The sequence below is a fragment of the Netta rufina genome (assembly GCF_964035555.1).
Source record: "Netta rufina genome assembly, chromosome: 18".
NCBI classification, from domain to species: Eukaryota; Metazoa; Chordata; class Aves; order Anseriformes; family Anatidae; genus Netta; species Netta rufina.
Window position 1 is genome coordinate 12,557,399 of NC_140142.1, and position 16,003 is coordinate 12,573,401.

The following is a 16,003-nucleotide window of genomic DNA, read 5'->3' on the forward strand; positions in this document are numbered from 1 at the left end:
GATGCTAGCACTTCCTTGCAAAACTCAAAACTAATGGAAACTAATCTTAAATAAAGAAAATGCTTTCTGTAAAGTGGTCATTGAAAACTTCCTATTTAACTGCATTCTTGAAACCTCACTAATTAAATGCATAAGTCTGGAAGACCAGATGAAAATGGCTGAATGGTAATGAGCCCCATGGTGCACTTGGTGCTGAGTCCATGAACCTCAGGTAGTGAGAGGAGAATGATGTAACTGCAGAAGAAGTCAGGAGACTTTGTAGTGTCTAGGAGCATTAATGGGCCCCAGTGAGGGTCATTACTGACAAAGCCTCCCCACGGACTTGTTAGAGCACACAATTGGAGGCCATGATTGCAGGTAGGCAAAGGCACCGGGCAGGAGACTCTGATGCTGAGTAAAGGCCTTGGTTTGTTTGGTGAAGCAGAAAGGCCAAGCCCTGGCCCCCAGCCCCTGGGCAGGGAGGTCCTGTCCCTTACCCATGGCTCAGGGCTCTTCCTGGGGCAGTGGGATGTGGGGTGTGTGATGCTGTGTGAAGGACAATGCTATGACACCTGCTGGCCTCCCCACTGGGTTGTAAGGAGGCAACAAGGCTCCAGTGTCATGAGCACAGCATGTGTCCTCGTGAGCCTCAGTAGCAGAGACAACTGCCATAGCCAGGGGGACAAAGCCCTTGGTTGTGCTGGGGCCTTGCAGCCTTGCCAGTGCAGTCAGTCTTCTCCACCACAGGCTGTCCTACACTGTCCAATTCTTGCCCTATTCTCCCTGCAGACTCTAGGCACACACTTCACTTCTCCCCCTTGCTCTCACCCTGGCATTTTCTTACTTTCACTGATATCTGGCCACCCTCCCTGGCTGTCCTTTGAAACACAGTGGCATGGGCTGACCACAGACTCTTTCTGGGTGATGTCAGGCAGCACAGCACTACCCTTTCAGTGACATTTCCTCCTCCCCATGCCCACTCTTCACCTTCCAAGCAGCACTTTATCCCACTTCTGGCTCTCTCCTGCTATTTCCCACCACCAGAGAATCCTCATCGGGATCTTCAAAGCCACATCCCTGCTGCTGGCCTTCCAGCTTCTCAGGTAGACATAACCAAGTTGTGTGCCCATTGCTGTCCCACCATGTGCTCAGGCAGAAGGGATGTGAAAACCCACACCCAAGGCCTCTTCCTGCATGGGGCCTATCAGGCTCTCAGACAGAGGGTATCTCACAACCAGTGTGCCAAGCAGGTGCCTTCTGCTGCCTTATCAGGGATGCTGGCAGGTGTGAGCTGAAAAGCACAGATGTCAGCCAGGAGGCAAGGGCTGACACATCAGCTGCTTCAGGAAGCAGTCACCTCATAGGCCCTGTCCCTAGCCATGTTACTGCTGCTGGCCTGTGTGCTCCAGAGAGTGAGCTGACCAGAGGCTTCCTACTGGTTGTTAAGTTCCTACCCTTAGTTTATGAATTGAATTTTCTACCACTGCTTCAAATAAAGAATCGTTCTTTGCAGGATCTACTGTGGTCATAGGAACACAAGATGTATCTCTGCCTCTCCCTCTTTCTCTTTTCTTCTTCCTCTGCCTGTTATGTCTTGAGAGAGCTCTCTGAAAGAAAAGTCACTGAATCACAGAATCACAGAATTTCTAGGTTGGAAAAGACCTCAAGATCATTGAGTCCAACCTCTGACCTAACGCTAACAGTCCCCACTAAACCATATCCCTAAGCTCCACATCTAAACATCTTTTAAAGACTTCCAGGGATGGTGACTCCACCACTTCCCTGGGCAGCCTATTCCAATGTCTAACAACCCTTTCGGTAAAGAAGTTCTTCCTAACATCCAACCTAAAACTCCCCTGGCACAACTTAAGCCCATTCCCCCTCATCCTGTCGAAATGGTATTGATCCTGAATATCTCCTAAGGGACTCCAGACACGCGTTTTGAAGACAGAAGGTCCTGTGTTATATCCTAGCCCCAAATAGGGGTTCCAGCTATGCCAGGGTATACTTGAGGCAGCAGCAATATCTGTGTGGGCAGCTGAATCAAGCCCTGAAGGACATGGTTAGGCCAAATTGAAATGTATGTGGAAAAGTCCTTAATGGAATAAATTTGTAAGATGACTTCAATTTCAGATTTTTTTTTAATACTCATCTACAAGTTATTATCATTTTTTAAGAGGTGATATACATGGAGCAGTGAGATATAACACTTCCCCTCCCCTCCCCCCTTTATGTAAAGAAAAAAAAATTGCGACACTTTACAGGAATATATTTCTTCCTAACACTTTACAGGAAGTGTCGGCTAGCAAACGTGATGCCCATCTACAAGAAGGGCCGGATGGCAGACCCAGGAAACTACAGGCCTGTCAGTTTGACCTCAGTACCAGGGAAGCTCATGGAGCAGATCCTCTTGAGAGTCATCACACAGCACTTGCAGGGCAAGCAGGAAATCAGGCCCAGTCAGCATGGGTTTATGAAAGGCAGGTCCTGCTTGACGAACCTGATCTCCTTCTATGACAAAGTGACGCGCTGGGTGGATGAGAGAAAGGCTGTGGATGTGGTCTACCTTGACTTCAGCAAGGCTTTTGACACCGTCTCCCACAGCATTCTCCTCAAGAAACTGGCTGCTCTTGGCTTGGACTGGTGCACGCTTCATTGGGTTAGAAACTGGCTGGATAGCTGGGCCCAAAGAGTCATAGTAAATGGAGTCAAGTCCAGTTGGAGGCCAGTCACTAGTGGCGTTCCCCAGGGCTCGGTGCTGGGGCCGGTCCTCTTTAATATCTTCATCGATGATCTGGACGAGGGCATTGAGTGCACCCTCAGTAAGTTTGCAGGCGACACCAAGCTAGGTGCATGTGTCAATCTGCTCGAGGGTAGGAAAGCTCTGCAGGAGGATCTGGATAGGCTGCACCGATGGGCTGAGGTCAACTGCATGAAGTTCAACAAGGCCAAGTGCCGGGTCCTGCACCTGGGGTGCAATAACCCCAAGCAGAGCTACAGGCTGGGAGAGGAGTGGTTGGAAAGCTGTCAGGCAGAGAAGGACTTGGGAGTGATGGTTGATAGTCGGCTGAATAGGAGCCAGCAGTGTGCTCAGGTGGCCAAGAAGGCCAACGGCATCCTGGCTTGTATCAGGAACAGTGTGACCAGCAGGGCTAGGGAGGTGATCATGCCCCTGTACTCGGCTCTGGTGAGGCCGCACCTCAAGTACTGTGTTCAGTTTTGGGCCCCTTGCTACAAGAAGGACATCGAGGTGCTTGAGTGGGTGCAGAGAAGGGCGACGAAGCTGGTGAGGGGCCTGGAGAACAAGTCCTACGAGGAGAGGCTGAGGGAGCTGGGCTTGTTCAGCCTGGAGAAGAGGAGGCTCAGGGGTGACCTTATTGCTCTTTACAGATACCTTAAAGGAGGCTGTAGCGAGGTGGGGGTTGGTCTATTCTCCCACGTGCCTGGTTACAGGACGAGGGGAAATGGACTTAAGTTGCGCCAGGGGAGTTTTAGGATAGATGTTAGGAAGAACTTCTTTACCGAAAGGGTTGTTAGACACTGGAACAGGCTGCCCAGGGAAGTGGTGGAGTCACCATCCCTTGAAGTTTTTAAAAGACATTTAGATGTAGAGCTTAGGGATATGGTTTAGTGGGGACTGTTAGCGTTAGGTCAGAGGTTGGACTCGATGATCTTGAGGTCTCTTCCAACCTAGAAATTCTGTGATTCTGTGAAGATTATATTACCAGGATATGCACGTGTTGGCACATTGCACATCTCAGGTCTAAGCAGAGCAGAGAGCAGTGAAGGTTAGAGAGGTTGGATACGTCCTGCTTTTATCTCTTTGCTGTCAAGCAATGGCCACACCTGTGCTAGGACTTCCCTCTCATCCTTCCTGTTTATGAGCCAGCCAAATCTTTATGGCACAAGTGGCAGACTCCAAACAATACCCAAAAGCCCAGAGAATAGACTTATCAGTGAATCATAGAGTCATTTAGGCTGGAAATGACCTCTAAGATTATCCAGTCTAACCTTTAACCTAGTACTGCCCAGTCCACCATTAAAACATGTCATGAAGCCCTACATCTTCATGTTTTTTTATAGGCCTCCAAGGATGATGAGTCAACTATTTCCTTTGGCAGCCTGTTCCAATACTTCACAACTCTTTCAGAGAAGAAATTGTTCCTAATATCCAACCTAAACCTCCTCTGACACAACTTAAAGACATTTCTTCTTATAACTTGGTGCTTGGAGAAGAGACGGATCCCCACTTCACTATAGCCCCTTTACAGTGATTGCAGAGTGTGGTAAGGTCTCCCCTGAACCTCCTTTCCGAGGACCAGAGCAGAGCTGAGGAAGGCAAATGTGACCCCTGCCTTCAAAGAAGACCCAGGAAAATAGAGGCTAGACAACCTTTCCTTGGATCCTGGGAAGCTGATGGAGCAGCTAATCCTGGAAAACATTTCCAAGTACATGGAAGATCAGGAGTCAGCATGGATTCACCAAGGCTTTGTAGTGACTTAACAACTTGATAGCCTTCTCCAATGAAAAGACCGTATTGGTAAATGAGGGGAGAGCAGGCAATATTTTCTGTTTTGTCTTCAGAAAGGCTTTCCACTTGTCTCCCATAAGATTCTGACAGAGATGCTGATGAAGCCTGGTCAGAATGAGGAGCCAGTGAGGTGGAATGGAACATGTCCAGACAGCTGGGCTCACAGCCTTGTGGTTCACAGTCTATTTGGAGGTCTGTCACTGTATGGATCAATACTGTCTCCAAACCTGTCCTTTCAGACCTCAATATATTCTATTCTATAATCCTTTTTGGGAAATCAGAATTCCTGGGCATCTCCCTGAAGTGCCAGTGCACTGATGTGTACAGGATGTAGAAGAGAAGAAGGAACCAGAGGTCTGTGTGTGGTTACAGAGATCTCATTTTGGATAGCAGAGATGGTGTGGCAGCCAGCAACAGGAGTGCAGCCAGGGTTGGACAAGCTTGTAAGGCACGGAGGGGGAGCAGACATTACTGTGTGAGAGCAGCAGCAATGCAAGGAGCTCTGCCCTGGTGTTGGTGATGAGAGCTCAGGGGTGTGGATTTAGCAGGCAGACCAATACACGTGACCTTGTAGTTGGTGTCATCTAGAGATGTCCTCTAATAAAAAAAAGCAGCAGAAGGCATGACCTTCCTCAGACAATTGGAAAATGCCTCATGCTTACAGGCAAAGGTCCTCACGAGGGAAACTGAAAGACACCAATTCTGCTAGAATACCAGTACAACAGAGCACAAGCCATTTAATGGTGTCCTGGTTTCAGTTAGGAAAGAGTTAATTTTCCTCCTAGTAGCTGGTAGGGTGCTATGTTTTGGCTTAGGATGAGAAGAGTGCTGATAACACGATGTTTTAATTGTTGCAGAGCAGTGCTTACACCAAGCCAAGGACTTTTCAGCTTCTCACTCTGTCCTGCCAGCGGGCAGGCTGTGGGTGCAGCAAGAGCTGGGAGGGGACAGACCCAGAGCAGCTGACCCAAACTGACCAAAGGGGTATTCCATACCATCTGACGTCATGCTAAACAATATGTAGGGGTGTCTAGCCGGGGTGGGGAGGCCAGGACTGCTCGGGGTTAGGCTGGACATTGGTCAGTGGGTGGTGAGCAATTGCATTGTGCTGTGGATCCGTGAGCAGGCTGCCCCAGCAGCAGGACACTGCCCTGCTGGGGGGGCTCCTTCCACCCTCAGCTTCTCCCTGCAGTGCCCTGGGTAGCTCCCTGGGCAGGCTGAGTGCTGAGCCTGGCAGGCGGCAGAGGCCCCTGGCCCGGCACATAGCCCCTGGGGCACAGCAGAGACCCTGCTCTGCACCACAGCCCTGGACACCCCTGCCAGCATCCCCAGCTTCACAGCCTGCAGCCGGCCTGTGACAAAGGAGGTCTAAGGACCTCCATGCTGACCCTGCAGGAGGGAACCCGTGCTTTGGAGCATGTCCTTCTCTGTATTAAGGAAACATGCAGTGTCCCCAGCCTTTTCTGCTCTGGGACAGTCGAGGTCTAGGACACATGCAGGGTACCCCGGTGCATTGCAATGCACTCAGACTTACCGTGTTAAGGGTTGCAAGCATTGCTTTTCCAGTATACTCTCAGATTTCTAAAACTTCATACAGCCTTTAACAACCCTCCCTTCCCTCCCCTCCCCGTGTCTAGCCGGGGTGGGGAGGCCAGGACTGCTCGGGGTTAGGCTGGACATTGGTCAGCGGGTGGTGAGCAATTGCATTGTGCATCACTTGTTTGGTACACATTATTATTATTAGTAGTATAATCATCATTATTGTTATTATTATTATTGTTATTATTACTATTGTAATTATTATTTTCCTGTCTTAATAAACTGTCTTTATCTCAACTCACAGGCTTCACTTTCCCGTTTCTCTCTCCCATCCCAGAGTGGTAAGGGGGAGGGTGAGCGAACGGCTGTGTGGTGTTTAGCTGCTGGTCAGGTTAAACCACAACAAATGTGTTTCTGGAGGGCATCAATGCTGAATTTATGAGCATGTAGAGATAATGTTAGGACAGCCAAAGCCCTCCAAGAATTGAATCTGGCTAAGGACATGAAAAACAACAAGAAAGACATCTACAAGGAGATCAGCAGTGAAAGGAAGGCTGGAGAAAATGCAGGCACACTGCTAAATGAAGGTAGGGCGCGGGAAGCAGAGGACGTCGAGACGGATGAGGCACACAGTACCCCCTTTGCCGCACTTTTTCCAACCCTTCCTTCTAGAATGTCAAGTCCTTGAGATCAGAACAAAAAAAAGACTGCAGCAAGGAAGCCTGACTTTGAGTTGTGGAGGACCTTGTTAGGGAACCCTTGGGCAAATTGGATTCCAAAGAATGTGACTGGGTGGAGTCAGTGAGAATTTATGAAGTGGAAACCATGTTTAACCCACCTGCAGACTTCCACTAAAAGATGTCCTCAGATCATGGAATTTTGTGGTTTAAGGGCACAGTAGAAATTGTGGAAGCAGTAGAAGCAGTAGAAGTTGTCTAAACTTGTGTAAGGCTTCTGACACTCTCCCCTAACACCCTCCTAGAGAAGATGATGAGGTATGGACTAGACAAATGGAAAATGAGGCGGACTGGACCTTTGCTCAATGTCTGGTTTCAGAGGGTTGTGACCGGATAGAAACAATTCAGCTGGAGGTCACTCATGACTGCAGCCTACAAGGATGCAATACTTGGCCAACTCTGTTTAGTGCCTTCATTAACCATCTGTACAATGGGACAGTGTGCACCCTCAGGAAATTTGCAAATGATATGGATCTGAGAGCAGCAGCTGACACACAAGATGGTTGTGCTGTTCTTTAGAGGAACCATGGCAGGCTGGAGAACCTGGCAGAGAGGAACCACGTGAAATTCAGTGAAATGTTCCAGCAGGAAGTGAAATGTTCCAGCAGGAGGGATACCCAGCACCAAGACATTGCTTGGGGCCAACCAGCTAGAAATCAGCTTGGTAGTGAAGGACCTGGGTTTTCTGGTGGTCAACAACATAAACAGGAGCCAGCCATGTGTCATTACATCAAAGAAGGCCTCCAGCACCCTGGACTTCATTATTATGAGCCTTGGTAGCACATTGAGGGAATCGGTCCTACCTCTCTACTCAGCCCTGCTGAGGCCACACCCAGGGTGCAGTGTGCAGATCTGGTCTGCCCTGTGCAAGAAAGACCTGGATGTAGTGCAATGTTTCCAGTAAATGCCAAAAAGATGCTTGAGGGACTGAAGCATCGTCAGATGAGGAGAGGCTGGGAGAGCTGGGAGTGTTCAGCCTGGAGAATGTCTGGGGGGTTCTTGTCCATGTTATGTGAAGACCTGATGAAAGGATATCAGATAAGGCAGCCCAAGTCTTTTTTGTGGTGCTCAGTGACAGGACATGAGGCAATGGGTACCAAATGAAACATCGGTAATTCCACCTGAACGGGAAAGCCTGAAAGTGGGCTGTGGTGCCCATGGGGTGATCCCGCATGGCAGTGCTGGTCTGGGTGGGAAGCAAAGCGAGCCAGGTGGGGGTCCCACCTGTTAATCCCTCTCCCCAAGGCCTATGGATATGGCAGGAGACTGAAGAGATGATGGTGCATTGCCAGTGACTCTAGATGTGACCGCTGGTGGTACTTCACTAACAATGACATGAGTCACTGCCAGTTTTCTTTCCCTGTGCCTGCTGTGCTCCCACCCTCTCCTCTAGGGCTGCATAGTCCTTGTTTACCTGGGAATACTTCAGGTTAGAACTCACTTTATCCACACAGATGCATGGATTCAGTGCTTTCTTTTTTGCCACCACCTTGTCTGATCTCTCACTTTGCTGGAATCTGGTCACCACAGGCTCACACTGTCCATGGAGGTTTTCCTGGGCTCTCCTGGCAGATACAGGTTCTTCTCCTCATCTGCATGTCATATGTATGACAGTCCTCAGTATGTAATACTGTGACCATTAAACATGACCATGAACTATTTGCTTATGAATGCAAAGAGAAACAGTCCCTTCTGGGGAGCAATTCCTTGCTCTCACTTTCGATTAAGAGGCAACCCTTCAGGCAGTGAACAGGGGAAATCAAGTTTTTTACAGAAATGCAATGGGAGAGTACACACTGATAGGCTTCAAGTGAGAAAATACAGGTTCATTCCTTGGTGGCAGTGGAAGGAATACAGATACTGGTGTAGGAGCAGAAGAAGCATAAAGAAAAATAATACTACTAATAATTGATAATTAATAATTAATAATCTATTAATTAATAGAAATATATTAATAATGAGGGAAAAAAAAAAAAACAAAAAAAAAAAAACAACTCAAGGACCAAATGGCAAATACTGGGGAGAGAAGGAGGAACTTTACGACTATTGAAAACAATCCAGAATAACACTTTCCTGATAGCATAATTGGGAACATGTACAGATATGAACAATATATGAAATCACTTTTATAACAGCTCCCTTGAGCTCCTTGTTCCTCAAGCTGTAGATGAGGGGGTTTAGTGCAGGGGGCATCACTGAGTACAGAACTGCCACTACCATATTCAAGGATGGCGAGGAGATGGAGGGGGGCTTCAGATAGGCAAACATGGCTGTGCTGAGAAAAAGAGAGACCACGGCCAAGTGAGGGAGGCACGTGGAAAAGGATTTGTGCCGTCCCTGCACAGAGGGGATCCTCAGCACGACCCTGAAGATCTGCACATAGGACAGTACAATAAAAACAAAACAACCAAACCCAAAAAAGGCACTAACAATGACAAGCACAATTTCTCTAAGGTAGGATTCTGTGCAGGAGAGCTTGAGAATCGAGGGGATTTCACAGAAGAACTGGTCCACAGCATTGCCTTGGCAGAGTGGCAATGAAAATGTATTGGAAGTTTGCAAGACAGCATTGAGAAAGCCACTGCCCCAGGCAGCTGCTGCCATCTGAGCACAAGCTCTGCTGCCCAGGAGGCTTCCGTAGTGCAGGGGCTTGCAGATGGCAATGTAGCGGTCATAGGCCATGACAGTGAGAAGAAAATACTCTGCTGACATCAGAAAGGGGAAAAGGAAGACTTGGGCAGCACATCCTGCATAGGAAATTGCCCTGGTATCATGAAGGGCATTTGCCATTGCTTTGGGGACAGTGGTGGAGATGCAGCCCAGGTCAAGGAGGGCGAGGTTGAGGAGGAAGAAGTACATGGGCGTGTGGAGGTGGTGGTCACAGGCTACGGCAGTGAGGATGAGGCCGTTGCCCAGGAGGGCAGCCAGGTAGATGCCCAGGAAGAGCGTGAAGTGCAGGAGCTGCAGCTCCCGTGTGTCTGCGAATGGCAGGAGGAGGAACTCGGTGATGGAGCTGCTGTTGGACATCTGATGCCTCTGAGCCTGGAGAGCTTTCAAGATGGAAAAAACAATGACAAGTTAATATTGGCTCCCCAGTCTGAAATCTACTTCATTTCTCCTTGACCCTCTCCCTACCACACTCCCTCACTTTTTCTTCAGCTCATAATATTTTATGAGGTTAAATATGATACTTAAGGATCAGGGACCTCCGCCTACTGGCTCAGGAGGAAGCAGTCTTGTCCTTCTGCAGTGGGTACATCAGAACCTGGCAGGGGCTCCAAGTTATATTTTTAGATTTTTTCAGATTAAATCAATGCAGAAGGGCATATGGGCTGATGTCCTAACAGGCCTAAAGAATGTGGAGGGATGAAAGGAATTGTAGGATTTTTTGTTTTTTCCTACACAACCTCATCATGCCCAAGGAAAGTCCTCTGAAGTCAGAAGTCCTGAGGATTTCTGCTGCACTCACAGTGAATGGCTACGAGAGCTGAGAGCCAAAGGGATTCACTCTGGTTGAAAGCAGGGTGAGGGGAGATGGTTGGGCTTGTGCCCAACGGCCCTGATCTTCCAGCTTTTGTTAATGGAGGACAATCACATTTATGGTACCCTGAAAAGAGGGCAGACACTGCTGAGAACAGAGGCGCTCACTGCCAATCCCTCAATGCGCAGCCTTTCTTAAGGTACCTAAGCAAGGTCTCAGCACCACACCTCTTGCCAAGGACACCTATCACTCATTTCACCAGTCCAGCAGCACGTTCCTGCATGGAGTATATCTTTGCTTCTTCCTGGTGCATTCACATAACAGAGAGATACTACAGAAAAGATTTCTATCCTGCAGGGCAGCGCACAACTTGGAAGGATATCCCAGGGAGACAGAAGAGAGTCCTAATGATGATGTCTCATGTAGGGAAAGTCAGCTCATTCCCCAGGCTCACAGAATGCATTGCCTGCACCACAGAGGGAATTGGGCACGTGGCTGGAGAGATGCACCTCTGCTCTGCTGGAACTGTGGCTGCAGAGGACGTGCTTCATGCCCTGGACCCACAGCAGTGACTGCAGGGGCTTTCCTGTGTAGGAGAGGAGGCAAGAGGGCTTGCTCAGAGGAAGGGGGCTGCATTGTAGGGAATAATACAGACTTTTCTGATAAGTTCTCCCTCTGAGAACATATCCGCTTTTTTTTTCTTCTCATTCCCTGATCATATTTCTTCTGCCTGAAGATTTTATAACTGGGGGATGTTTCCATATCCCATTGTCTTTTCCCTTCTGTGTTCAGAGCCCTCATGCCAACCTCTTTGCCCTTCAGAAACCAGCAGTTCCCAGAGCACTGCCTAGGTGCATATCCATCTTTGCAGATAGAAAACAGCCTGTCAGAAAGCCCTGACAGGTACAGCAAAGTTGACCCGGAAGCTGGTCATAAACAAAGGAGAGGCTATAGGCAATTTATAAGCCTTCTTACAAACCCACTGATCACCAAAGGAACAGTTCAGGAATCTTAGAGGTGTGTTGAAACTTCACAGTTCCTTTTCCATTTCTTTCTGCAACCTCACCCAATCCTGCAAGTGCTGGAAAGAGAAAAGGAAGCAGAAAATTCCTGACTTGACCATCCCCATGAAAAAATAAATAAAAATAAAAATAAAAATAAAAATAAAAATAAAAATAAAAATAAAAATAAAAACAAAAGGGGAAATACCCTGTGGGTGTGCTGTGGATCCGTGAGCAGGCTGCCCCAGCAGCAGGACACTGCCCTGCTGCGGGGGCTCCTTCCACCCTCAGCTTCTCCCTGCAGCGCCCTGGGCAGCTCCCCGGGCAGGCTGAGCGCTGAGCCTGGCAGGCGGCAGAGGCCCTGGCCCGGCACATAGCCCCTGGGGCACAGCACGGACCCTGCTCTGCACCACAGCCCTGGACATCCCTGCCTGCACCCCCAGCTTCACAGCCTGCAGCCAGCCTGTGACAAAGGAGGTCTAAGGACCTCCATGCTGACCCTGCAGGAGGGAACCCGTGCTTTGGAGCATGTCCTTCTCTGTATTAAGGAAACATGCAGTGTCCCCAGCCTTTTCTGCTCTGGGACAGTCGAGGTCTAGGACACGTGCAGGGTACCCCAGTGCATTGCAATGCACTCAGACTTACCGTGTTAAGGGCTGCAAGCATTGCTTTTCCAGTATACTCTCAGATTTCTAACACTCCATACAGCCTTTAACAACTCTCCCTTCTTTGTCCTCCCAGTGCCAGGTGCAGGCAGTGCCCCCAGCCCTGCTGCGCTGTGCACAGGAGCTGCTCCTGGGCAGAGCTGTCTCTCTGCAGCGCTGCCTGCTTGCCACGAGCTCCCCTTGGGCCCAGGAGCCCGGCCCAGCTCAGTAGCAGAGGCCCAGCCCAAGGCCTCCCTTGCTCTGCCCCCCACCAGTCTCCCTGCACATGGCCCTGGGACTGCAGGGGAACCTTCTGGGAAGCAGCCTGAAGGAATCCCTGGGCTTCCCTCCCTCCCCTGGGCACACACACTTCTTCACACCATGCTCATTTCTCCTAACAGAAAAAGATTTTTATAGAACAATCACAACTCCATGAATTAGGCTCTTGTGAGAAGGACATATCCACATGGTCTCATCCAACACCAGTGAGTTCTGCTTGCTTTTTGTGCCCTGAGACAGGACTCTGCCTGAGTGCAAAACGTGCTGGGTGGGGATAAAGTCAGTGGTACTTTGCAAACTACATCCCTGTAGTCCATGGGACAGTAAGGCCTGCATTGAAATCTTGGTGATGATCAAGAGGTGCTGGTTCCTTATTGTTATAAGTAGCCCCCTTAATTAATTTTCAGAGAGCATTGCATTAATAATAGAAAGGAATTTATTGAGTAAGCAACAGCAAGCAAAACAGTGCTGGGCGGCCGGTGAGTCTCGGCTCCGCCAACGGTGCGCACCTCACCCCCGCCAGGGTCCCTTTTTATATTTTGGTAATTCCGGGATTACGCAGCACATCCTGGTATATTCTGCGACTGCGTGCACTGTTGCTAGGGGGTCGTCTCTGTCCCTCTGGTGGTCGTGAAGATGAAGGCCGTAGTCTTCCTCAGCATTGTGGTTCAACTTCTTTTTTTATTTGGTCATGTTGGCCCAGCGTGAGACAGGAAGGCAGGATGTTGATACACTAGTTTAGCAACTTATCAGGAGATGGTTACATGAACTTTGCAGCAGTGTCTTTGAACAAAAGAGGCAACTGAGATGCAGAAGGAGAGAAGGGGAGGAGGTTCTCTTTTTTGTTACATTAAGCAAAAGAATTTTCATAGTGTCTAGCCAAGTATTATACATCTTACTTCAGCAGAAAGCTTTTGCAACTCCTGCTCCTCAAACGGAACTCCTTGTTTTATAATACAAAAGACAATGAACAAACATTTATTGTGTATTACACTTATGATCCCAGGAGAAAGGCACTCTAGGTCTTGTGCAAGGACAGTTGGCATATTACCCAGCCCCTTGCACTGCATTACCTGTGTTCCCACAAGTCAGATGGGTGATGGAACACCTCATTAATATGCTGACATAGTTTGACTTGCAGGAAACAGACTCCATGATCAGTAAGACTGTAAAATAGGTATGTTTATTCAGCACTGGGCAGCACAGGGGGTAGTCCCACCAAAGTCGTGTGCGTGCAACGCGGCAACTTGCCATGGTGTCCTGGTTTCAGTTAGAACAGAGTTAATTTTCTTCCTAGTAGCTGGTAGAATGCTATGTTTTGGCTTAGGATGAGAAGAGTGCTGATAACACCCCTATGTTTTAATTGTTGCAGAGCAGTGCCTATAGTAAGCCAAGGACATCTCAGCTTCTTGCTCTGTCCTGACAACGGGCAGGCTGTGGGTGCAGTAAGAGCTGGGAGGGGACAGATCCAGGACAGGTGGATACCCCTAGCCAAAGGGGTATTCCATACCATCTGACGTCATGATAAACAATATATAGGGGTGGCTAGCCGGGGGAGGTGGGCTGGACTGCTCGGGGTTAGGCTGGGCATCGGTCAGCGGGTGGTGAGCAATTGCATTGCGCATCACTTGTTTGTACACATTATTGGTAGTAGTACTATTATCATCATTGCATTATTATTAATATTATGATTATCATTATTATTGTTATTATTATTTTTCTGTCTTATTAAACTGTCTTTATCTCAACTCACGGGCTTCTCTTTCCATTTCTCTCCCTCGTCCCGGAGAGGGAGGGGGGAGGGTGAGCGAACGGCTGTGTGGTGTTTAGCTGCCGGCTGGGTTAAACCATGACACATGGTTATATGCAGCAAAGAGTTACATACACATGAAGTTTCACAATGCGCCTATACATACGCATAACCTGTCCCCACATCATATTAAAATTAGTTCAAGAAGTCATTTCCACAAGCTCCTCCCATCTGCACTTGTGCAGTGTCTCCTGGTGGTGGTCGCCAGGGGTTGTGGGGATGAAGGTTGGTGACTCTTCCTCATCAGCGCTACTTGACCTCTTGTCTTTGCACAGACTCAGTTGCTCCTTGGCTCTTGTCCAACCGCAGGACCAGATTCTGCCAGTTTCTTAGGGTAGGCTCACACTTTTATCAAGAGACTAACCTTGGTAAGGGGCCCAAGGCTTCTTGCTTTAGTTAATTTGCACAATGCATAATAGTTAGCAAAGACACTAAGTAGCAACCACTAGTTTAATGCTGTCAGCACTCTATCTATTGTTGATAAGATTCTCCTAATTCGCTCTCTCAATCTATGGCAAGATGTTCAGGGTCATTTCTGGAAGAGTACCTGAAACCCCCATCCCTAGGGAGCCTGCACACTATAGCAGAAGCAGCACGAACAGGTGGAGAAATGTGGGGAAATACCACAGTGCTCATTCTGAGGAAGACAAAGAGATAGAGAAACACCCCAGGGAGCCTCACCCAGCTGTGCACAGCCCCCAGGGATGGGCACAGATGTGCAATCACTGGAAACCACTCTGTCATGCAAGAGGCAAGGGGAGCATGCCCACAGAGATGCACCTCTCCTCTTCTGGGGCTTTGGTTGCAGACATGGCAGCTCATGCCCTGGACACCATGACCAGGTTGACATGACCCAGCAGTGTGCACTGGCAGCATAGACACAGGACTACGTGTATCTCTGTGCAGCACAGTCAGGGGTGGTAGTCCGGCCTTCAGCATACGACAGTCCTCCAGAAATGAGACTTGGTCAAGCTACAAGAGAGTGCCCAGACTGGTGCAGAAGAGGAGTTCAGACACCAGACTGGTGCAGAAGAGGAGTTCAGGCACCGTGAGGGGCTGCTGCATCCCAGGTGACTTCGCTCCCATTTTTTGAAAAAAGCCCAGCCCCAGGACAAGCCTCAAAACCAACCCTCCTGGAAGGCCTTGCAACAGCAGAAGCATGTAGGGGCAGGAGGACAGTGGTGACTTCTCCATTGCTCCATTTCCTATATTCCATGGCCTTTGTCACCATTTGGAGATGTTTCTGGTAAATTTGTCAGGATCCTGTGGAAAAGAACTGGGAAGACTGAGGTGACTGTTTCTCTGGACAAGAAGGGAAATATCTCGTCTCTCTCCTGAGCTGTCCTTGCTGCTGACCTCACAGGCCTTCAAATGACACGGGCTGATGTCACAGAGGGGGCACTGCATCACCAGGATATCGTCACTGGAGCAGCAGCAGAGCTGGCACTTCCCTGCAAGGCCTGGTCCCTGCTGGGCACTGCTTGGGTGCTCCCCAGCGCTGTCCTTGTGTGGCCAGGAGTGGGGTCAGCAGGCAGCAAGCTTGCACTGGGCGACCCTCGCTGATGGGCGGAGGAGCAGGGGAACATTGCAGAGGAGCTGTGGTTGAGGAGCCAGGGTGGGCATCCCTTGTCCTGAGCTGAGGGCCAGCAGCAAGCGAGATGGAGGGCTGCAGAAGTGTGGCCATCAACTCCATCCTAACTTCCCTGTTCCCAGTGCTCCTGCACCTCTCCCCCAAAGGTAAGGGTGTCAGGAGACCCTTTCCAAGATGTGTCTCAAGAGCTCTCAGCTGTCCAAAGCTGCAATTCCTGGGCTTTGGAGGGAGGCTGGAGAAGGCTGTTGGCTGCTGTGAGAGCCCTGCCTGAGTGTCCCTCTGAGCTCAGGGGACAATGTGGCAGCCAGGACTCCTGGGTCCTGATGCTATGGATGCCCTTATCCCTAGGGCATCTCTGGGCATGTCTGCTTGCTATGGGGAACAATCCAGGGCCAGGTTTCCCTGGAAGCT

At 49.3% G+C, this 16,003-nt stretch overlaps 2 protein-coding genes across 2 annotated transcripts in view; both read right to left on the reverse strand.

Moving 5' to 3' along the window:
- LOC311216502 (olfactory receptor 14A16-like) overlaps nt 1-16,003 on the reverse strand; it is a gene marked incomplete at both ends in the record, with an annotated part of 307,014 nt that overhangs the window by 228,995 nt on the left and 62,016 nt on the right. The window lies entirely within an intron of this gene.
- Nucleotides 8,830-9,813, reverse strand: LOC311216658 (olfactory receptor 14C36-like; the record flags this gene model as incomplete). The annotated part of the gene is made up of 1 exon (XM_084298186.1): nt 8,830-9,813. One exon carries the CDS (start codon nt 9,811-9,813, stop codon nt 8,830-8,832), a length of 984 nt encoding a protein of 327 aa, XP_084154312.1.